The 23558-nt window shown below is 49.2% G+C and overlaps 1 protein-coding gene across 1 annotated transcript in view; it reads right to left on the bottom strand.

Moving 5' to 3' along the window:
* ANKRD24 (ankyrin repeat domain 24) overlaps nucleotides 1-23304 on the bottom strand; it is a gene marked incomplete at its 3' end in the record, with an annotated part of 53629 nt that extends 30325 nt beyond the window's left edge. The window contains exons 1-6 of the mRNA XM_015410656.1: nucleotides 23236-23304; nucleotides 11627-11757; nucleotides 5218-5306; nucleotides 4835-4899; nucleotides 2663-2720; nucleotides 262-332 (exon numbers count right to left, since the gene is read on the bottom strand). Coding sequence (XP_015266142.1) covers nucleotides 262-332; nucleotides 2663-2720; nucleotides 4835-4899; nucleotides 5218-5306; nucleotides 11627-11757; nucleotides 23236-23304 — 483 coding nt within the window. The remainder of the gene's footprint in view (nucleotides 1-261; nucleotides 333-2662; nucleotides 2721-4834; nucleotides 4900-5217; nucleotides 5307-11626; nucleotides 11758-23235) is intronic.
* Nucleotides 23305-23558: the final 254 nt, after the last annotated feature.

The raw sequence follows: 23558 nt of genomic DNA, 5'->3' as shown, positions 1-23558 counted from the left end.
GAACCGCTGCCCCCCTAGGAACATTATTCAGCAGGGTTTCTGAGAAAACCTCAAACAGAATTTTCACGTTCATGAGGGCTAGAAGCTTTGTGTGTTTTTTTTTTAAAGAGCGTCAAGATTCATAAAAAGCTGAATTTTGCAGGGAACATTCCATTCTCTGGCTTTTTTGTGGCCTCTTACTGAGGACATTGCTCTGACAGTAAGAAGAGGAAACGGGAGGTTTACCTTGAGTTGGGGGGGGGACGGCGCAGGGTGCCTTACCTGGTCCTTGGTGTTCAAGGAAGCCTTAAAGTCACAGAGAATCTCCAAGCAAGAGATACATCCACTGAGCGCTGAAAAACAGAAGGGATAAAAACTGCTGTTGCAATGGGGGTGCTTCGACACACATCTACAAAGATAGGGTTGCCAGTCCCCACTCCCCAGGTCCCGGTGGGGTTTCCCCCAGTTTTTGAGGCTTCTGCTACCCCACCCCCAAACAGCGACATTGCTGTTTGACGTCCCCAACAAGGGCACCTGGCAACCGTATACATGACCATGACACAAGGGGCAATTTGCAACTTCTACTGCAGAATGAGATTCGGCTACAGGCGATGAATCTGTTTCCAGGTAGTATCACATGGGGGAATCACCTCATTCAGTACTTCCACACTCACAAAAATCCCCACACATAGAAAATTAGTATCTCAGGGAAACATGAGTGTAATATATCCATATCAGACCGCGTGCGCGGCCGTTTCGCCACGCGGTCAGGCGAAGCGACCGAGCTTTGCTCTCAGTAACAATGGGACAAGCGGATCCTAGCCGGCACCTATCGGCAGGCTAGGCGCCTGGCCGAAAGCCTATGGAACTCTCGGCCACTGTAAACAGCCAATCACTTGTGTGTGGGTGTGTTTGGGGAGCGGGGTCTGTGCACATATAAACCAGCCTGCGAGCTGGGTACTCTCGTCTTGTTCTGAGCTGAAATAAAGTATGAGAGCTGAAATCACTAGTAAGTCTCAGTACTTTTCAATGAGCTTTGCCTGTGCTCCCCAACGGAAGCTGCAGCGGATGAATGAGTCAGCTTCCCTAGTTCCATTCCTTTGTTGTTCCACAGTTCCTTTCTGTGCTGCATTCCTCTCCTCCTTAATTCAGGTTTAACTAGGAGAATGTCTAAAAGTAACCCTGGAACTGGAGCATGTGCACTTAGCCTCAGCTTCCTGCTCCGGTTCCTTCCGCACATTTGTGTTCTTTCCCTTCACCTCCAGTACAGATGTGAACATAAGCATGGACAAAACACTGCAAATGAGCAAACTCGAGGAAGCTGTAAGTACAATGATGTAGTGTTTTGCTGATGTGGAAAAGCACATCAGGAAAAACACGATTCCTGATGCTCCCATGTTTAGGCATCTTGCACATGGATAAAGCACTTTGCAAAAATCGCATGCATCAAATTGGATTGTGTGTGTGTGTGTGTGTGTGTGTGTTAAGTGCTGTCAAGTTGCTTCTAACATGGCAACCCTGTTGAAAAGTATGCAGACGGAGAGTGATTTCAGCTAAGCATACCTTTATTTAGTTCAGGACAAAGACAACTGACCGGCTCGCAGGCCGGTTTATATGCATTCAGAAAACCCGCCACCAAGCACACCTAAACACACCCCCTACTCCCGATAGGCTATTTACAGTAACCGGGCGACCATTGGTCTCCCGGCTGGGAAGCTAGCTCTTTTGTTTGGGCCGGCTAGGATCCTTCGGATCCTTTGTCTTTCGACTGAAGCTACAGAGGAATTGTGCCTGGCCAGCCCGGGCAAGTCCGGGCATGTCAGGCTGAATACATTACACCTGTGAATCCATATCCTCCAAAACATCTTAAGACCCTCGCTCAGGTCTTGCAACCGAGAGCTGTGGCTTCCTTGACTGAGTCAATCCATCTCTTGTTGGGCCTTCCTTTTCCTGCTGCCTTCAGCTTTTCCTAGCATGATTGTGTTTTCCAGTGACTCTTGTCTTCTCATAATGTGACCAAAGTACGATAGCCTCAGTTTGATCATTTTAACTTCTAAGGCAGTGGTGGCGAACCTATGGCACGGGTGCCAGAGGTGGCACTCAGAGCCCTCCCTGCGGGCACACGTGCCATCGCCCCAGCCAGGCCCAGACCATCATAAAGTGTCGAATTCTCTGCCAAATAATTTTAAGTAAATGAAAGCCTTTGGGATTGCTTTCCGTACTTTGGATCATCTTATGTTAATGTGTGAGTGGTTTTTTTCTAAAGTACAACCTCAGTATTCAGGTTAAATTGCCGTGTTGGCACTTTGCGATAAATAAGTGGGTTTTGGGTCGCAGTTTGGGCACTCGGTCTCTAAAAGGTTCGCCATCACTGTGCTAAGGAGAGTCCCGGCTTGATTTGATCTAGAACCCTCTGAGTTGTCTTTTTGGATTTTAGGTAGTAATTTATCCATGTACACTGGTAATGTGGAGGGGGAAAAGATACACATGAACTGAAATGCCTGAGAACTGTGACAAGCTGTGCATGCGTAGTGAATGGTACAATATTTGGAAGTAAAAAAAATTAAATACCAGAGTCTTAACACACCAGAAGCAAGTCTAGGTAATTTGTAACTCCAACTTTTGGGGCAAAATTGGGCAGAGGAAAATTTTGGAAGCATTCTGTGTTGCGGACAGAGCTCACCTGCATGATGCAGCGCGGTCCGTCCGTTGCTGTCTGCCACATCAACAGGGCAGGATGCCTGAGTGAAACCAAACAAGTTAGGAATAAGCAATTAACTACAGTCCTTACGTGGGAATAAGCCCAACTAAACACAGCAGCACTTACTTCTGAGTAAACCCATATAGGGCTCTCCTGCATTCTTATTTTTGTTGTGTGTCCCTATTGCTTCTTTTGTTTCTTTTCCACCAGTGTTGTGCTCCCTCTAGTGGCTGATTCAGTATTACAGTACTGTATGTCAGGCATAAAAACCTGCAGTTTAAATCAACAAAGTAATTCAGCTATCTAATATTGAATACTCCACTAGAGGGAGCACACACTTGTGGGGGGAACCTCCCCCCCAGAAGCAATAGGGACACACAGGCAATAATAATAATAATAATAATAATAATAATAATAATAATAATAAAAATAATGTGGCAGAGGCCATACACTCAGGATGCATTTCTATTTCTTAATACCACACTGCAAAGGGGAGGGTCGGTGTTTTCCAATTTGAATGTGATGCTCATGATTTCAGCAAGAAATGTATCCGTGGCTGAAAGTAAAACTGATTAAGGTTACTCAAGGTCAACTTTTCTTTGCTGGGCTGAGATTTGGCTCCCCCTCCCCCAAATAGATATTCATCAAGATGTCTCAAATGTACAGAGAAGGTTGCTGCACTCTCTCCCCCCCTCTTTTTTTTAAACGGAGCCGAGGGAATGCAAATCACATCAGATAGGAATCTAATGTTCAGTTGTGTGCAGGTTTTCAAAAGTTCAGTGCTTTAGAATATATGTGAAGGGCCACGTTTCGGCAAAATAATGGTTTCAGCTTTGGATTTCAAGTTTTGGAAAGAAGGAAAAAAAGAAGAGCACTTGCCAACTCTGGGATAGAAAATACCTGGATATTTTGGAGGGCACCTGGGGAAGGTGGTGTTTGGGAAGGGGAGGTACAATACCATAGAGACCACCTTGCAAACACTGCCATTTTCTCCAGGGGAACTGATCCCTGTAACGTGGAGATCAGCTGTAATAATGGGAGATCTCTAGGACCCACTAGGAGGTTGGCAACTGTAACATCAGTAGAAGAAGAGGCTGGATTTATACCCTGCCGCCCTTCACGAGTCTCAGAGCGGTTTACAATCTCCTTTCCCTTCCCCTCCCCACAACAGACACCCTGTGAGGTAGGTGGGGCTGAGAGAGCTCTTTTGAGAACTACTTTTGAGAGAACAGCTCTGAGAGAACTTGTGACTGATCCAAGGTCGCGCCAGCAGGAGTGGGGTATCAAACCCAGTTGTCCCAGATTAGTGTCCGTGCTCTTAACCACTACACCAAACTAGTAACAGCAGCAACACGGTTCCTCAGTGGAGCAGGCTTCCTCGGGAGGTGGTGGTGGGCTCTCCTCCTTTTGGAGGTTTTCAAACAGAGGCTCGGTGGCCATCTGACAGCAATGCGGATTCTGTGAATTTAGGCAGACCATGAGAGGGAGGGCAGGGAGGGTTGCACCAGGGCTTAGTTCTCGTGGCCCTTTCTGACACGCCCGGGGAAATGCTGGTTGCCACTTTGGGGCCAGGAAGCAACTTTCTCAAGGCCAATTTAGCCAGGGATCCCAGGGGATCCCCCCCCCCTTCTGGGCATGAACAGTGGCCACTGGGGTTGTGTGGGGGGGAGGTATTTGTGATTTTCCTGCATTGTGCAGGGGGTTGGACCAGATGACTCTTTCTCACTGTACAGCACCAGCTCATCCTAAACGGTGCCTAGTCTGAGTGCGTAAGGTGCTGTGCGAAATGCACACACTGCATTCATACAAGAGTGTTCAAAGCGCTTTGCATACACTCCTGCGAGGTGGGACAGCATTATGCATATGGGGGGAAGGGCTGAGAGATCACAGCTTGCTGCATCTACGAAAACTCATTATGACATGGATCCCATCCCCTTCTCATCCCCACCCCTTGTATTCCTATGATTAATGGTCTTTGGCTGCAATTAAACATTTACTCATTCATTCATTCATCCCCTCCCTCAACATGCCCTCCACTATGCTTAACCCTATGAGTTCTGGATGCTGCTGTGCTGCCTGTAGCCGTGCAATTCTTTTGGAGCCCTGCGTTTTGGAGCATTTCCAATTCTTGCACACCCAAGAGAAGGCACTTACCTGCAATAGTTTGCTCATGCACTGTGGGTGGCTGTGTTTTGCCGAGAGATGCAAAGCCGTGTAACCTGTGGACGGGGAAGAAAGAGAAGGCCCAGTATTATTTTGTTTCATACCAGATGGGACTTGGCTACGACTTGGGACAGCCGGGTTTTGAATCCCTGCTCTGCCTTGAAAGCTCGCCAGGCAATCTTGGGCCCGTCACAGTCTCTCAGCCTACCTTGCAAGGTTGAGTGGATAAACTGGATGAGGGGAGGAAGGCAGGATACCAATGAAGGAATAAATAACAATGAATGAAGTCTATTCTGGCCTTGGGCTAAACAGAATCAGCTCAGGTCCTCTTTCCCTGGGAGAAAGGCGGAGAGGAACCTTTGAGCGAAGCCCACCTGAGCTGTCGGTCGTCATGGTATCTGCTCCATGGGCCAGCATCACTTCTAAGCAGTCCACGTTCCCTTTCATGGAGGCCAGGTGGAACCTGCAGAACAAGGCCAAGTTGCTGTTACTGCCCAAAGGCCAGATCAACACATCCGCAAAGGGCCCTGCAGGACAAATTCCCAGCACAGCAGAAGTCTCCCAGTAAGGCCTTTGCGGCATCAGTTTGACACGACCTGAATCGATTGCCCATCAGCAGCATTGCCCATCAGCATCAGTTTGACACGACCTGAATCGATTGCCCATCAGCAGCATTGCTGGGGAATTCCCCAGTTCTAGCATGATAAGAAAGAAGAAGAAGAGAAGAGGAGATTGGATTTATACCCCGCCCTTCACTACCCAAAGGTGTCTCGGAGCAGCTTACAGACTCCTTTCCCTCCCCCTCCCCACAACAGACACCCTGTGAGGTAGGTGGGGCTGAGAGAGCTCTGACAGAAACTGCTCTTTCCCAAGAACAGCTCTTATCAGAACCACGGCTTGCCCAAGGTCATCCAGCCAGGTGCAAGTGGAGGAGGAGTGGGGAATCAAACCCGGTTCTCCCAGATTAGAGTCCGCACACTTCACCACGACACCAAACTAGCTCTCAAAGGGGAAAAGGAGGGGAAAGGAGAGAAAATCCTCTCTCTTTTTTCATTACACTGTGCATAATTTTATAAACCTCTCTCATGTGCTCCATTTTGTCATCTCTCCCCCCCCCATACTTATGAGACCCTCTTCCCCCAAATTTCTTCATGGGGAAAGTACTTCAAAGTCTTAAATTTTAGTGATAGGGAACATCCTTTATGTCACTAGTTTTCAGACTATGGCTCATTCTGCAGAATCCGGAGAATCCGAGGAGTCAAGCCTTAAGGGTTGACTTTCGCAGCCGCACACATTATCTCTGCACTGGAGTTTTCCTCTCTGGTCTATTTGTGTTTTCTGTATGCATTCTGCATCTACAAGCAAAACCCGCATTTTTTGAGCTAACTGGCTGCTTTGTCCAAGATAAAGAGAAAGGCAACCATCTTTCGAAACTTTTAACTGCAGACCTAGCCACACACCCCTTCATGCCTCTGCAAAAAGAAAGAGAAAGGGAGGGGGAAATCCAGGCCCACACATGCAAGACTGACACATTTGGGAGCAGGGAATCCCCTGGTCCTTTATATTTACTGGTTCCTTCTTAAGCTGGCTTTTCTAAAGTTTGCCTGAGCAGGAGGAGACGTCCTCTTTTGTCTTTGGAGCAGGAGGGAGAGGAAACAGAACAGGGAGGGAGTGCCCCCCTAAAGAGGGAGAAGTGGAAATGGGGGGAGGGCAGCGGGCAGGGCTTAAATGCCCACAGAAACCATTCTGCTTCAGAGAGAACTAGTGATTCCAAAGTGGATGAGAACAAAGCATCGCTGCAAAAGGAGTTTTGGTAGCTGTGGGGCCACAGTGTGCTGGAAGCGGTCTGAATGCCGATTCCTGTACAACCAGTGCAGAAACAAGAAAAAGCCCTGACACAACCTTGGAGTGAAAGCGGGCGGGGATGCAGAACAGAAGAACAGGATGCACTCGGAAACCGAGGCAAAATAACGGGTGCAGAAAGGGCCTTTGTTTCGGGGCATCCTACCTCCTTTCGGAAGCTTATCAGGGGATCCTGGCTGGGAAGATCGTTATTGGAAGCAGGCGAAAATCAACAAACATACCCAGAAACTGCTTTCTACTGAGTCAGACCCTGGTTCTACCAAGGTCAATATTGTCTATTCAGGCTGGCAGCAGCTCTCCAGGGTCTTAGGTTGAGGTTTCTCACATCACCTGTGCTGCTTTTAACTGGAGATGCCAGGGACTGTACCTGGGACCTTCTGCACACCGAGCAGATGCCCTGCCATGGAGCCAGGGGTCCACCACTAAGTGTATGCTCCTAGCTTAGCAGAAGATTTTCACAGCATGGCACAATTCTGTAGGCAATAGTGACGGAGAGCCTGCTTGTGCTCTCAGCACATCTGTCCTCATCAGCTAACCTGGCAGAGAGAAGTGCAAATGCCATTCTTAGATTATTTAGAAGGAAAGGTGCAGGCTTTCTCCCCACGGCCTTAAAAACCTTCCAGGCAAAATCATTGGCTCAACTCCTGTATGGCTCACAAATCGGAGTTTCTGCTAGTCTAAAGACCCTTGAAAAGGTTCAATCTAAATTTCTTAGATCTCTATTTGGCGTTCCTAGAAGTACCTCTAATGTAACACTTAGGCAACAGGCTGGGCTACTCAGAGTTGAAACAAAGGTCTGGGAGCAGGCTATAATGCTCTGGCTAGAAATTCATTACAACCCAAAGGGTTGAATACCTTACTTTTTAGCCTCGGACCCTTACCCTGCCTGGTCCACACAAATTCTTAATAAATTAAATCAGATTGGCCTATTCACAGAATATCTCTTCTATGGAAGCCTATACAAGGCAAGAACAGCGGTCGTGCAGAGGCTTCGTGGTATTGAATCACAAAATGAAGAAGCTTTGCTACCCGAGAACGACAGAAACATAAAATCTTGGCCACATTTTACTGTTGCCCCTTAGTTAGTTAACATTACCTATGAACCCTATAGATGGGCCTTTTCCAGAGCCCGCTTTGAGGCGCTCCCTTCCGCTGTACTGCAAGGTAAATTCACTCGAGTCCCAATGCATGAACGTACATGCCCATGCATGGCTAATATGGTGGAATCAATTACTCATGTCCTCCTGTTCTGCAGATTCTATCAGGAGGAACGAGACCATCTTATACTACCCCTTCTGTCTAGATTTAGCCCTCTGCAGTCTTATCTTGACTTTAGGCCAGAAGTCCTTCGTAAATTCCTCTTAGAAGACGTTCAGAGCTCAGTGACTTGCGCTGTGGCAAAATTTTGTTACTTAGCTATTAGGAGCTGCGGTGGCTCAAGTGGTTAAGACACTGAACTGCAGGCTGTGGAAGGTCGGTAGTTCAGCAGTTCGAGACCCGAGTGTGCCGCATGGTGGAGTGAGCTCCCGTCTCTAGTTCCAGCTCCTGCCAACCTAGCAGTTCGAAAGCAAGAAATTGCAAGTAGATAAATAGGTACCACTTCGGTGGGAAGGTAACAGCGTTCCGTGCGCCTTGGCGTTTAGTCATGCCGGCCACATGACCACGGAAACGTCTCCGGACAGCGCTGGCTCTTCGGCTTTGAAACGGAGATGAGCACCGCAACCCTAGAGTCGGACTCGACTGGCTTTCGAGCAAGGGAGCCTTTACCTTTACCTAGCTATTAGGAAACGTTAACTTATTTTAGCTGAAAAAATTGTATGATTCTCTTATTAACACTATTTTACTTTACTAATCTTATTAACTCTCTCCTGTTAATGTTTTTATATTATTCCCATGTTATTACTGTTTTAATCCCTTTTATATCAGAATTGTACTGTTTTACTGGCTCCTGCCGCAATAAATTAGATGGATTGATTGAGCCTGCTCGTGCATACATTAGTAGACGTACACACTGGACAAACAGCTATCTATGGCATGTGAAAACAAACTAGAAAATGACAAACTGTGGGGCAAACGACGTTACGATTTTTAATGCGTTGTGTTTGGGTCCCCCCGACCTGGTTTTGACACAGTTGATCACATCTCCAGCATGAAAGAACTTTGTGTGAGGCCTCCTCTTAGGGGTGCCAGCCTCCTCCAGGTGGGGCCCGGGGATCCCCCGGAATTACAGCTCATCTCCAGACTACAGAGGTCGGTTGCCCTGGAGAAAGAGGGCTGCTTGGGAAGGTGGGCTCTGTGGCATCGTACTCCACTGAGGTCTCTGTCCTCCCCAGGATCCAGGCCCGTAGCCAGGATGTTGTGGGGCAATTTTTCTTCTGGTGGGGCTGAAGTTCTCTGTGCAGAAAGAAAGGCCATTAAGCCAACAGAAAGCTGTGACCCGGATAGATCTCTAAACTGCAAGCTGTCAACCACTTCAGATGGCTGTTCTCAGCTGCTGCAAGTCGATCACTTCTGCCAGCCTACGCAGCAATTCTGAGAACAAGCCGGCAGGTAGAGGTGATGACCTCTATGGTTAGGAAAGCTAACAGGCAGAAAAAACTCTCTTAAAGGAGACCAGTTTCTTGTCACAGAGTTAGAAGGGATCCTAGAGGTCACCTACTCCCACCCCCTTGCTCAGTGCAGGAATTAATCAACTACAGCACCCCCACTCTGCTTAAAGGAGTGCACACCTTTTAAAAAGTGTTTTGAAATGATTGAAAAAAGCATTTACAGGAGAAATTCTTGGCAGACTGTGCCTTTAAGAAAGGGGGCAGTGCCCCCCAAAGGCCCACCGTGGCTATAGGCCTGCCAGGCTATATCCCCAGATCTCCAGGAGTTTCCCAACCCTTTGCCCTCCACCCCCTGCCGGTGGCCAGGGGGGACCTGGCAACCTTACAGCCCACTTGGTTGCATGAAGAAGGCTGCATGATCTGTCCTGCATTTACTGCCCATCACCTACATTGGGTGAGCCCCAGTTCTAGCATTACAAGAATGAAGGGAAAACTCTGATAATTACATGTGCACACGTCACTTCCCTTGCAAGGGTAATTTTGAATTTCTCATCCTTGCTGAACTTATAACTTATAAATGAAGAGAGGCAGCGACATCCCAAGGAGGCGGTTGGCTCGGCAGCTTATGACGTGGCCAGCAGGAGGCCGGCCGGAGCCGTAAGGACGTTGTGATGCCCACCGCGGCTGCGCACCAGGGCCCATAACCAACAGCCCCTGAGAGGAGTCACCAGAGAGCCGAAAGAACAGTGGAGGCTGCAGAAGACACACTGGAGAAAAACTGGAAGGAGTCGCCCACTCGCCGGATAAACGAACGATCGGAGTCGGGAGGGTACCTGGTAGGGCTCCCCCCACCCCAGACGTACTGTGGCCATAGTCAGGGTTTCTGCATAGGTCTCTGCACCATGCACCGTGTAAGCCGCTCAGAGCCCTTCGAGGGTGAGCGGGGTACAAATGGAAGGTGGGGTTTCATAGACCCGCCTCTGCAGTAAACTGATCCATGTCCCCCTCCCATCCAGGAGCCTACGTGCATCTCTGCCATGCTTCACTGAGGCATCTGGATTTATGGGGGCAATCTGGACAAATGGTCAAGCCAGATACATTCCTAAGGGGAACGTGAAACTTCCAGGAATCACACAAGGGGTACATGAAACTCTATAACATCACAAGGGATACATGAAGGCTTTAGAAATCAATTTTCCTATACACCCCCGAAGGGATATTTTTTTATTTTGCATTAAACTACAAACTACAAAGAAAATTAGGAAGGGGAGCTATAACTAGGGATACAGGAAAGAACCCAAGAGGTGGAGATCTTATTTCTGTTAGTGAAAATGTTAGTACCACAAGTGTTAGCATCACAATATACTTGTAGAGTTCCTGCTCATCTTCCATGTTTCTATGTTATTATGTTAGTTGTTATGAGAGTCCCTTTTTCTAAATTTTATTGATAAGAAATTTTACAAAAATTCATCTATCACATCACAGCATAACAGAAAAGCCATAACAGAAAATGAGCAAGGTTTAAAAAAAAAAAATCAATACTAGGCCTAACGGGGCCTTATCAAACAGACAGGCACCTGCAATTATATTCATAATCAGAATTATTTCCCTGCTTCGTCTTTCTTCCCATTGGTGCAAATGGAACCAGTCATTCTTTACCTCCACATTGTTCTTATTCTCCTGGCACAAGACTCCCCCCCCCCCCAGAAAGGGTATGTTTTTTGTGACATTATTTATGCATGAACAAATTGACCGTCTACATTATAAATGAGAAATCATGGCGGGAGGAACAATTCTGAAATTTCCCCATACCCCAGATTTCCCCCTCCGCAGTTCTGCAGCTCTCTTTGTGAGGGGGTTGATTATAAGTCGAGCTGCCAGCCTCCAGGTGGCACCGGGAGATCTCCTGCTTTTACAACTGATCTCCAGGGGGACAGAGAAAATGGCCCTTTTGAAGGATGGACTCCGTGGCCTTGGACCCCTCTCTGAGGTCCCTCCTAGTGTTCCCTCTAAGCTGAGTTAGTGTGAGCTAGCTCACAGGTTTTTAGCCTCCGGCTCACACATTTTTGTCTCAGCTCAGGAAGGAGGGCTCCAGAGCAAACTCATTTATGCAGTTGACAAATTGCTCGCTCACAACTTTAATGCCAGCAGCTCACAAAGTAGAATTTTTGCTCACGAGAGTCCACAGCTCAGAGGGAGCACTGGTCCCTCCCCTTCCCAAACCCCGCCCTTGCCAGGTTCCACCCCCCCAAATCTCCAGGGGTTTCCCAACCCAGAGCTGCCAATCTGGTTTATAAACCCTCGGGGGGACTAGTTTTCCATTTTGTTTCCCCCTGGCTGGGACTCTTGCAAATAAACGGGAGTGGCTTACGCAGATTTTCCTTCCGAGTCCAGTTTGGTGGGCACGAGGCCCTTCCGGAGAAGGAGAGAGGCAACTCTTTCCGCATCGTTGTACTCCACGGCCTGCAGGAGTTTCTCGTCATTCTTGCTCCAGTCTTGACTCTGAAAGGCAACCAGAAGAATAACTTCCTTTTCAGATGAAGGTGTCTGAGGGAGAGAGCTCTGTCTCTTGAAAGCTTATACCCCCCCAAAAAAAACCTTCCTGGTCTCTAAGGGGCTTGAATTTAGCTGCTCTACCACAGACCGGCATGGCTAATCGCCGGAACTTCCTTTATAGGTGCCCGTCCCATTCTTTACCGCCTCTGTCCTGAGCAGCGATCCAAAGATCTTCTGCATATAGGATGATAGGGCAGTAGCACCTGAATGCTGCCCTTTTCAGAAACTCTCCTATGAGCAAAGTTAGAGTCCAAACGGCACCTTTAAGACCAACAAAGTTGGTGTGAGCTTGTCATTCTTTTGATCTGTTAATAAACGTCTTCACTATTTTGCATGCTAATTTAACAAGCCACCCCTATATATACAACTCTGGCCCTGGTCACACAGAGGATTTGCCACGTGAAAGGCACGAATGTCAGGCGGATTTTTGGGGCGCGATCACGCCACAACATCTGGGAAGCGTAGCGCACCCGTGGCCAACCCGTGGCATCCCGCCGAAGATGCGCAGTTAAAAAGTAACTCGGAAATTGCACTAGTATCCTGAAAACGCGGGGCAGGGGCGGGTGTCTGATCGCGGGAGCGCTAGTATCTTGTGGCATCCGGCGCCTGTCCACGTCCGGTCGCAAACCGGATGTTTTTCGTAAGTGCATGCGCACAAACACGTAACTGAAAGCAGTGCTGCTTCGTGGAACTGCGCATGCGCACAAACGTGAAACGCTTGCAGCGCCGCTTCTTTGCCACGCTCCAGCATTGCCGTGTGATCGCCAGCTAACAGCCTAAGCACAAAGACTCGGGGGACCGTGTGATCGGGCTACCGCACTTTATTAATTCCATTTCATCACCTGGCAAAGTGTGATTTGCACACGAAAGCTCACACCTTGAATAAAACTTTATTGGTCTTCAAGGTGCCCCCACTGGACTCTAACTTTGTTCTGTTGCTTCAGACCAACACGGCTGCCCACCTTGATCCCCTTTGAGCAATTTGTTTAAAATACCATGTGGTATAGCCCTGCCTGGACTAGCCCATTACATGCATTCGACTTCTCTGGCCTGTATGAGATGAAGCCCCTGCCTGTGGAAAGTTAGCATGCCAAGGAGAAGGCTAAACTGGGATCCGCTGGGAATGAATTATCTTTTCCCAAGGAATAGCTACCGAGAGATTCTCAGCTAAATGGAAATCGGTTTCTCCGTTCGGGCTTTCTTTTGATAACACCCCACATGTACAAAGAAATGTTCAAAGGAAATGTACAAATGCATATTTCTTCCCAGCTGCAGCTGACTAAGCCAATAAGCACGGGTACTTTTTAGGGTACTTTTTAGGGTTGCCAACTCCAGGTTGGGAAATTCCTGGATATTTGTGGGTGGAGCCTGGGGAGGGCAGGAACCCCAGTGGGGCACAAGGCCACAGAGTCCACCCTCCAAAGCAGCCATTTTCTCCAGGGGAGCTGAATTCTGTACTCTGAAGATCTGGGAGGTCTCTGGGCTCAATTGAAGGTTGGCAGTCCTATTTCTTCTGCATGTCTGACTCAGCTTTGAGCAGATAGAAATGGACCACTGGCACAGCTCTCCCTGTAGGCCACTCTGTAAAGTGTTGATTCCCCCATTCCAGTTCAACCAGGGTTGCCAGTCGTCAGGCACAGCCTAGAGATCTCCTGGAAGGACAACAGATCTCCAAAGGACACAAGAAGAAGAGACTGGATTTATACCCCGCCCTTCACTACCCAAAGGTGTCTCAGAGCAGTTTACAATCCCTTTCCCTTCCCCTCCCCACAACAGACACCCTGGGAGGTAGGCGGGGCGGAGAGAGCTTTGAGAGAAAACTGCCCTTGAGAGAACAGCTCTGAGAGAACTTGTGACTGACCCAAGGTCACACCAGCAGCTGCACGTGGAAGAGTGGGGACTGAAACCCAGTTCTCCCAGATTAGAGTCCATGCTCCTAACCACTACACCAAACTGGCACTTAAGGATCAGTTTGCTGCTTTGGAAGGTGGACAATATGGCATTACGTCCCTTCCTTCTCCAAACCTCACCCTCCCTAGGCTCCACCCCAAACCTCCAGGAATTTCCCAAGCCGGAGTTGGCGACTCTACAATCAGCATGACGGGGAGGCTCTGAATTGCCACCTGCAGCTTCGCTTCAGTTGCCACAGACCCTGCTCTCGCCACCCGCCCAAAAATGTGCTGGACCTCAAGCAACCTTGCTGTTTCCCTCTCGCTGTCAGATTACTGATAATCTCTTCCTGGGTTTGTGTTGATACTTCACATCATCTGTTCAGCTGGAACACTGAGCACTCATAGTCTGTTTGGATTTTGTACATGTGGCCAAGGACCAAGAGGTTCTTAGATGTTGAATAGAGGCGCTGGTCCCAGAAGCCTTTGCAGGAAAAGGACTGAATCTACACAAACCGTGCTGCTGGACTCTGAGGGATTCCCTTTTTCAGATATTTTAAAAGAAGAAGAGAAGAGAATAGATTGGATAGATTACTTTATTGTTCTGACCCAGGATTTCCAACTGTCCGGGGGGGGGGGGATATCCTGGCTGCTAGTTGGGCCTTGTTTATTTTTTCCTCTTTGGCCAGTTTCTCGCCAAGGAAGAGAAGGATGAGGCTGCTGAGTCTTTAGAACAGGGTTCCCCAATATGGTGCCCATGGGCGTTATGGGGCCCACTAGTGCTTCCTTTGGCCCTTGCTGAATTTTTCAGACAGCAGGCAGGACCATTGTAAGGCAGGTCTCATTACTAGCTTCCCTTGTTCAAACAAAAAAGTCCTCCACTATAGCAAGAAGAAGAGGAAGAAGAAGAAGAAGAGATTTTATACCCCGCCCTTCACTGCCCAAAGGTATCTCAGAGCTGCTTACAAACTCCTTTCCCTTCCCCTCCCCACAACAGACACCCTGTGAGGTAGGTGGGGCTGAGAGAGCTCAGAAACTGCTCTTTTTCAAGGACAGCTCTGGTCAGAACTACAGCTTGCCCAAGGTCATCCAGCAGGTGCAAGTGGAGGAGTGTGGAAGCAAACCCGGTTCTCCCAGATTAGAGTCTGTGCGCTTAACCACTACACCCAACTGGCTCTTGAAGAATAAGAAGAAGAAAAAGAAGAAGAGGAGGAGGAGGAGGAGATTGGACTTATACCCTGCCCTTCACTTGGAGTCTCAGAGCGGCTTACAAACTCCTCTCCCTCCCCCTCCCCACAGCAGACATCCTGTGAGATAGATGGGGCTGAGAGAGCTCTGACAGAAACTGCTCTTTTTCAAGGTCAGCTCCTATCAAAACTAGGGCTTGCCCAAGGTCATCCAGCCAGGTGCAAGAGGAGGAGCGGGGAATCAAACCCAGTTCTCCCAGATTAGAGTCCATACACTTAACCACCATACCAAAGTGGCTCTGGTAAGAAACTGGGGCCTTTCTCAGTCAGTGTGGGGGTCCCCTTCAGGATTTCCTTCTTCCCAGGGGACGTAAGGCGGGAGGCATTCCATTTGGAAGCCATTTTGAGGTGGCACTAGACTTGCCAGCCTCCAGGTGGCACCCAGAGACCTCCCAGAATCATAGCTGATCTCCGGACAACAAGGATCAACTTCTCTGGAGAAAATGGCAGCTTTGGAGGGTAAACTCTGGGGCTCCGTACCCCCGCTGAGGTCCTCCCCCTCCCACAAACCCCACCCTTCTCAGGCTCCACCCCTAAATCTCCATGGATTCCCCAACTCAGTCGGCCCTTAACACCCCCTCTCAAAATGTCAAAGGTGCCTGCAACCCCAAAAACATTTGGAGGGGGGGACCCCTGCTTTAGATATGTTCCAAGTCTGGCCACCTAGCCTGAGAAACAGCCTTGCCCCTTCTTTCCCACTATACGGGCAGCAGCTGCAGACACATTCACTCTGTACATGCTCAGAGGCATGTTTCTTCCTTACAATACTATCTCTTTCTTCAAAAGGGTAGCATAGTTATAGGTGTGGCACAGAGGGTTCATAGAATCATAGACTCCTAGGGCTGGAAGGGGCCAGACCGGCCGTCTAGTCCAACCCCCCGCCCAATGCAGGACCAGCCGAGAGCATCCCTGACAAGTGTATAGAATGGTGGGGATTTTTCTAAATCTTGATTCGGAAAAGCATTACACAGCAAGTAAAGCCAGTCGAGGCTGGATTTTCCAGAGCAAAGATCAGCAGAAGATCACAAGAATGGCACAAAAGGGCTGGGGCAAGTCACCTTCAGAGGGTTTTGTAGAAGGAACAGCACATGTCCCTTCCGGGGCCAGGGACCCAAAATCCAAGTATTATTTCAACACCATCACTACGTTGCTAAAAATCCAGTCACATACCAAGTATATTGTTCTCAAGAATTCTCTTTGATTCCAGTATTAGATTTTTCACAAAACAAATATTTACCATCTCCATTTTTTTTAAAGTACACGTTTCTAGATGAGAAAATTTTCGTTTTAAAGACAAACGAAGTCTTGAAGCCTAGTTTCTTTGTGGAGGTAGCCCCCCACACACACACACTTCAGCCAGACCTACAGGTTTGTGGCATCGACTGCAGGGGTGGCTGACCCACATCAGTTCTCAGCTACACAGCTCTGACATCAAAACAGGCCACAGCCTTAAATCTCCTTATCTGGGGTTTAAAATCTAGGCCAAACAAGAGAATCCAGCATAGAAGCAATCTACCAGGTCAAGGGGGGGGGGGGGCGGGACACAATACCTGGTTTCCCCGGGCCTCAAGTTCTCACCTCACCTTCTGCTGTCTTCTTTTCCAGGAGATGAAAAGTTTGGGTTGGGTGGGGTAGGCATAGTGAGATTGCCAGGGGAAGATTCCAGCCCATAATAACCCCCATAACAACCTGGGGTTATTTAGACATTCAATAACACTATGTTGTTGTTTTTGTTGTAATGTTGCAGCAACCCCTGCAGGGTAGGTCAGGATTATTATCCAGGGTGGGGGGAGTCTAAGGCTGCCAGGGATAAGCAAGAATATACTCTGAATAGGGGGAAATACCAGTAACTGTGTGTGGAGGAGTGACTGCAGAAGTGTACTCAAGAATAATTCTTCTGAAATCATTCACCACCATTATGATCTCCACACACAACTCTTTCCTCTCTCCGCCTGGCCTACTTCACAGGCAACGCTCCCTCTAAGCTGTGGAGTCTTGTGAGCAAAAGCTCTACTTTGTGAGTGACTGGCATTAAAGTTGCGAGCGATTCGGCTGCTGCATAAATCAGTTTGCTCTGGAGCCGTCCTTCCTGAGCTGAGACAAAAACGTGTGAGCCGGAGGCTGAAAAACTGTGAGCTAGCTCACACTAACTCAGCTTAGGGGGAACACTGCTCACAGGGTTGTTGTGAGGAGATAGGATTTATTCTGCCCTTCCTTGCCTGCATTCTCCCAAGTCTCCTAAAGGATGGGAAAGGTACAAGGGGTCGTTGTGGTCAGAGGCAGATCCCACTTCGTCTCCCCAAAGAGTATCCCAAGGGCAGGGAGAGTGAACCCTAGCCACTACGAAAATGAAATGATTTGCATTTTGACTAGGCCCTCCAGCAGAAGGGGGCAAGAACTGCAAAGGCTCTGAGGGGTAGGGAAGGGACAGAAGAAACCCAGAAGAGGGAATGGGAAGGAGGAGAGATTTCATCAGGAGGGTGCTGGGCTAGAAGCAGGATGACATCAGGGTACATTCCCTTCTGAGCTATAGAAGCTCGCTTGGGTGACTGTGGGCTAGGCACTTTCTCCCAGCCTAACCTCCTCACCAGGGTTCTTGTGAAGATAAATCTGGGGGAAGGGAGGGAGACACTACATGCCACCTGGGACTTTTCAGTAACATAAAATGTCATCTTCTGAAATAACAGGCGTGTTCTTTTCCAAATGCAGGGATTAATTCACCGCCCAGTTCTGCACCTCGTTTTCTTCTCCTGTCCAGGTGCTTGTAATTTGGCAAGTGTGCCTCTGAGCACATACAGAGTGCAGCCCCCCCTGCCTGCTCCCCTACACTAGCCAGCCCCCTAACCTATGAGACAATAAGGGAAGGGGGCCTTTCAGATCCACTGTGCTGAACAGCACGTTTTAGAGCAGAACGAAAGGAGGAGAAGGTGGGGGGTAAAGAAGGAGGGCTTGGTGAAATTCTACGGAGGGGGAGGAGAAGAGGAGGAGCGGGATGGAAAGGAGCTACACTGAAGAGGAGGGTGCCCGGTATGGGAATCGGAGGGGGGGGGAGACTTACTGCAAAGGAGGAGGCGGCGCAGAAGCAAATCTGCTTCATGGTTCCTCCCAGGAGATACCGCGCAGCCATCCATGCAACTGACTGGCCCCACACCTGGCCTGGCGATGCTGGAGAAGGATAAAGGATGGAGATTTCTGGTCCTGATGCTGAGAATGAAGGCAGCCCGCAGCAAGCCACTCGCAGCCCCGCCAAAGAGGGACGGGCTCCCTCTAGTGGCTGGAAGGAGAACTAGGGGATGCATTCTCCCAGGGAGAAGAAATGGGGAGGGGTTCATCATTCTCCCTGCTTCTTTTCTTGGGGGGGGGGGATAGGTGGTGGGGCTCAGCTCTGCTTGGAATCATGCCTCCTCAGTCTCCCGCTGCCACGTGGGCAGTAGGGCATGTGATCTGGCCGCCCTCTCTCCCTTGCCCAAGCTGGGGTTCGGGTTGAGGTCTGCCACCCCACAGCCGTGGGAATAGCGGCATACAACCTCCTGTGGCTCTCGGCTTGCACTGTCGAGTGGCTGGCCGTGGGGGCCTGGCAGGCAGAGATCCTGGATCGGGGCATTTGGCCAGGTGCACGGACGCAACTGGACATATTATTGCTTTCCTATTTAATAATAACTTGTGGGACTTTGGGCGTGAAGGTTCTCCACGACAGAGCTCGGGAAGCCTCCTGCCAGGCTGCCAGTTTTCTTCCTTTCTTAAGCCTTTGAGGGTGGCTTAAGTCAACAGGTCAAGCTTGGCCGGTTGTTTTAATCTTGGTGTAGTGGTTAGGAGGGCTGACTAATCTGGGAGAACCAGGTTTGATTCCCCACTCCTCCTCCACATGCAGCTGCTGGTGTGACCTTGGGTCAGTCACATGTTCTCTCAGAGCTGTTCTCTCAAGGGTAGTTCTCGGGAGAGCTCTCTCAGCCCCGCCTACCTCACAGAGTGTCTGTTGTGGGGAGGGAAAGGGAAAGGAGATTGTAAGCCACTCTGGGACTCCTTGGGGAACTGAATGGTGGGGTATAAATCCAATCGTCTCCTCCTCTTCTTGTGGGGAGGGGAAGGGCTCGGAATTGTAAGCCACTCTGAGACTCATTCAGGTAGGGAAGTTTGGGCTATAAATCCAATCTCCTCCTTCTCTTCTTCTTCTTCGCAGGAAAGGGTTCACCATCTACTAAACTTCTGCATGTTTGGCTTCTTCCTCCTTTGCTTTGCCTGTGCCTCAGTTTCCCTCCAGGTTGCATGCCCCCCCAACTAATTTCTTCCCCATACCATCCACCAAGAAACAAGAAGAAGAAGAAGAAGAGGAGGAGGAGGAGGAGGAGGAGGAGATTGGATTTATACCCCGCCCTTCACTTGGAGTCTCAGAGTGGCTTACAAACTCCTTTCCCTTCCCCTCCCCACAACAGACACCCTGTGAGGTGGGTGGGGCTGAGAGAGCTCTTGACACAAACTGCTCTTTCAGGAACAGCTGTGCCAGAGCTTGTGACTGACCCAAGGCACATCAGCAGGTGCAAGTGGAGGAGTGGGAAATCAAACCCGGTTCTCCCAGATTAGAGTCCGCGCACTTAACCCCTACACCAAAGAGATGTTATACTTCCCCTCCCTCCCTCCTTCCCTCCCGATCCCGGAAGGAAGTCGCTGGATAGGTCACGGTGCCAGGTGACCTCTGTGTGTGTGTGTGTGTGTGTGTGTGTGTGTGTGTGTGTGTGTGTGTGGGAGGGGGGGAATCATTCAATGGCCAGGTCACTTGTTCTGAATAAGACCGCTGGTCCCTCAAAGTCAGTCTACCCAGACTGCCGGCAGCTCTCCATGAACTCGGACAAAGGTCTTTCACCTCACGTACTGCCAGATCCTTTAACTGGAGATATCGGTGATTCTTCATGCCAAGCAGATGCTGTACCACTGAGGGCCCCCCGCCCATCTCCTCCACCATTTGTGAAGTAGATGTAGAAAGCAGGACCGCTTCTGGTTTTCTAAATCAGTATTCTCCTGCTACAGCTCTCTTCTCTCTTTGCACGCTGCCAGTCCTGTGGCTGTTCCTGCACTTGCCGGGTCCTGCAAGTGTGAGCAGGAGGGCTGTCAATCCCCAGGCACGGCCTGGCACTACAATTTCTCCCTGGAGCTCAGCTCCCCTGGGGGAAATGGCCACTTCAGAGGGGCACAGAGGATGGTGTCACACGCCTGCTGAGCTCCCGCCTCTCTCCCAACTCTGCCCTCCCTAGGCATCGCCACCAAATCTCCAGGAATTTCCCAACCCAAAGCCTGAGGTCACCCAGCAAGCACAGCTCAGAATAACGGGCCCATTTTGGGCACCAAACTGCAACACTAGGCACTGGGCGATTCTGCATCTGGCATGTGCTCCACATTCTCTCAACACTGAGGAGAGGTGCAGCTCAAGACCACATAAAATCCCCCAGGGCCAGGGGTCATCTCCTGCGGGAGCGCACAGGAGCGGAGCTCTGGCAGTAAGAAGCCCAGGGGGAGGGCACATGCAACAAGCCCCACCCCCTGCTCCCAGCAGCCCTCAGTCAGAGCAAGCAGCAGCCAGGTAAGTTGCAGAACCCCCGCTCCAGCCCACACCTGCAAATCTCAAGGAATTGCCGAAGCAGGAATTGGCAACCATCCTGCATTGAGGGTAGGCTTGCCAAGTCCCCGGGGGGGGCGGATTGGGCCCCGGGGGGAACCCCACCCCCAAAGTACGCAACATGCACATCACCCAGAAGTGACGCGGCCACGCCGGGCACGCTGTGGGCAGGGCCACGGTCATCTGAGGGAAAACGCGCGCTCTCCAGGAGCAAACTGGGAGTCCCCCACTCCAGATGAAGGTACAACTTGGCAACCGTAAGTCCAGTGGAGCCTGAGCAGTGGGTGTTGCCTTCTGACACACTTCCGGTGATGTCAGGGGGTGTGGCATACGCAAATAAGTTATGCTAATGAGTTATGCTAATGAGCTCCTGCACCTCTTTTTCTATTAAATGACCCCTGCCCGGGGCAACGCCATACTGACTGCAAAGTCACCCCTGAACAACCATAAATCTATGCAGAAGGTACCATAAAACCCAATGATCAAAGAAAGCGAAAGCAGCAGGCAGTCTGGAGAGTACTATAAAATCCAATGATCAAAGGAAGTGAAAGCAGCACGCAATGCAGAGGGGAATTTCTGTTCCAAGATGGGCTTGGTAAAGGGGGGCAGGGATACCAAAGAAACATCCGGTCCTGATCTTTGAGGGCATGGACTGAAATCTTAAAAGCTGTAAAAGCTGATCTTAATTCCAGGCTGGTGAACTTCTCTAAATACAGGGACCGACAGTGATCCCTTTTAAAAAGCTTGAATAATGGCGCCGTAAGATAATGTGCCATCACATCCTGATCCATAAGCCCATCCTTTCTGAACACCCATTCCTCCAGTTCCCGTGCTTGGGTTTTATTCCTTAAAAGATCATCAGGAATTGAAAATTTCAATTGAATCGAGGCCAACTGGTCACCTAATCTCTTGGAGGCTTTCAAGTGCAAACTAAAACTTAAACCCCCCAGGGAATCCTGGGGTCATTCTAAACATTTTCTCCAATAGGATAGAATTATGACATTGACTCTGGCATTCAACGAGGTCATTCCCAGTTCAGCCCTCATTAATGCCACTGGCGCACCCCTTGGCAAGGCAAGAATCCGCCTCATAGAAAATAATTCAGAACTTCAGAATTCAGTGAGAAATTTGAAACGGGAGAATTTCAGGAGTGTCCCTAAGTGGATTTAGTTTAGAGCCAGTTTGGTGTCGTGGTTAAGTGCGCAGACTCTAATCTGAGAGAACCAGGTTTGATTCCCCACTCCTCGACTTGCACCTGCTGGATGACCTTGGTCAAGCCATAGTTCTGTCAGAGCTGTTCTCTCAGGAGCCATTCTCAAAAGAGCTCTCTCAGCCCCACCTACCTCACAGGGTGTCTGTTGTGGGGAGGGGGAGGGAAAGGAGATTGCAAACTGCTCTGAGACTCCAAGTGAAGGGCAGGGTATAAATTCAATTTCCTCTTCACTTCTTTTTCTTCCTCATGAAATACTCTTAGGGAAGGGAACCCTTGAACCCAGTCCATTGATCTGCATTCAACATGATGATTAGTTTCAGTTAAATACAGATAAGAAGAAGAAGACGAAATTGGATTTATACCCCACCCTTCACTACCCGGAGGAGTCTCAGAGCGGTTTACAATCTCCTTTCCCTTCCCCTCCCCACAACAGACACCCTGTGAGGCAGGTGGAGCTGAGAGATCTCTGAGAGAACGGCTCCTGAGAGAACAGCTCTGAGAGAACTTGTAACTGACCCAAGGTCACACTGGCAGCTGCATGTGGAAGAGTGGGGAAGAAGAAGAAGAGGTGGCAGCGGCGGAGGAGTTTGGATTTATACCCCGCCCTTCACTACAGAAGGAGTCTCAGAGCGGCTCACAGTCTCCTTCCCCTCCCCACAACAGAGCGCATGTTATAAAAAGACTTTAAGGAGTCCTCCCTTTTAAAACTTTTATTTAACAGAGGAGGACTATAATTAATTATAAGGTTGTGCAATAGCTTTTTAGATTCTTGGAGATGATATTTGATATCTTTGATATCTCTTATATTGTGAATTGTGATTAAGATGATTAATTATTGTAAAAATATTTTTCAAAAATATAAAATTATTTATGATATGTTATAATCATCTGTGCACGGTACTTGTTGTATGTTGGTTTTCCACATCCACACAGGCAGCTTTTACTCACATCCGACTTCTTAAACCGAGCTCTGAGGCTCTTCATCTCCGATTTGGCCTTGGATGCTCTGCAAAGGAAAAGGGAAGGTGGACAGTTCAGTGCCTCCTGCCTACATGGAAAGACACTGGGGCTCACACTCTGATGGAAGCCCTGAGGCCCGACCCAGTTACTGAGGCAGGGCAAGATAAAACGCCTGCTCCAGATGCTCAGGACAAATATGTTCCTCACATGCCCAGAGATTTTTTTCCCTGTCACGTCACAGCTGACTTAAGGGCAACACCGTTGGGTCTGAAGGCAAGAGACATTCAGAGGTGCTTTGCTATTGCCCTCTGTTGGAAGTTCCAGGTGCGAAGTCCTCCAGACTTCATGGCAAGACTTCGTGGCAAGAGAGACTAGATGGCTAGATAGGCACACTGACGTTTCTTCCTGTCTTTACGCTTCTGCCACTGTCCCCTTTGAAATTGTGTTCTCAGGGACAATTTCCTTCTTTCTGTTCACTCTCTCAGATGAGGACGATGAACGCACCAAGAGGGATGACATGCTGTCCTCTCTTGGCGCCAAGAGGCAGACGGGCCTCTCGCCATCCGCTTCCATTCTTTAGCTAGTAAATTAGTACTCTATCCTGTCCCGACTCTTTCCTATCCAAAGTGTACTTCTCAAATAAAGAGAGAAGTATTTCTCTTCTAAACTTGCAACATGCCTCTGTGTAGCTTTGTAAGCTGAGTAACCTGGTAAAGTAACGCTGCTGCGTTTGTAGCTTTATTATTTATTTATTGAAAGCAGCTTTGTTTATTTATTCAAAGCAGCTTACAATTCCCTTCCCCTCCCCACAACAGACACCCTGTGAA

This window comes from Gekko japonicus, unplaced genomic scaffold (assembly GCF_001447785.1).
Source record: "Gekko japonicus isolate JY-2015 unplaced genomic scaffold, Gekko_japonicus_V1.1 scaffold4680, whole genome shotgun sequence".
Lineage (NCBI taxonomy): Eukaryota > Metazoa > Chordata > Lepidosauria > Squamata > Gekkonidae > Gekko > Gekko japonicus.
Note: the sequence above shows the minus strand (reverse complement) of the source record. Positions and strands in the feature narration are given on the sequence as shown.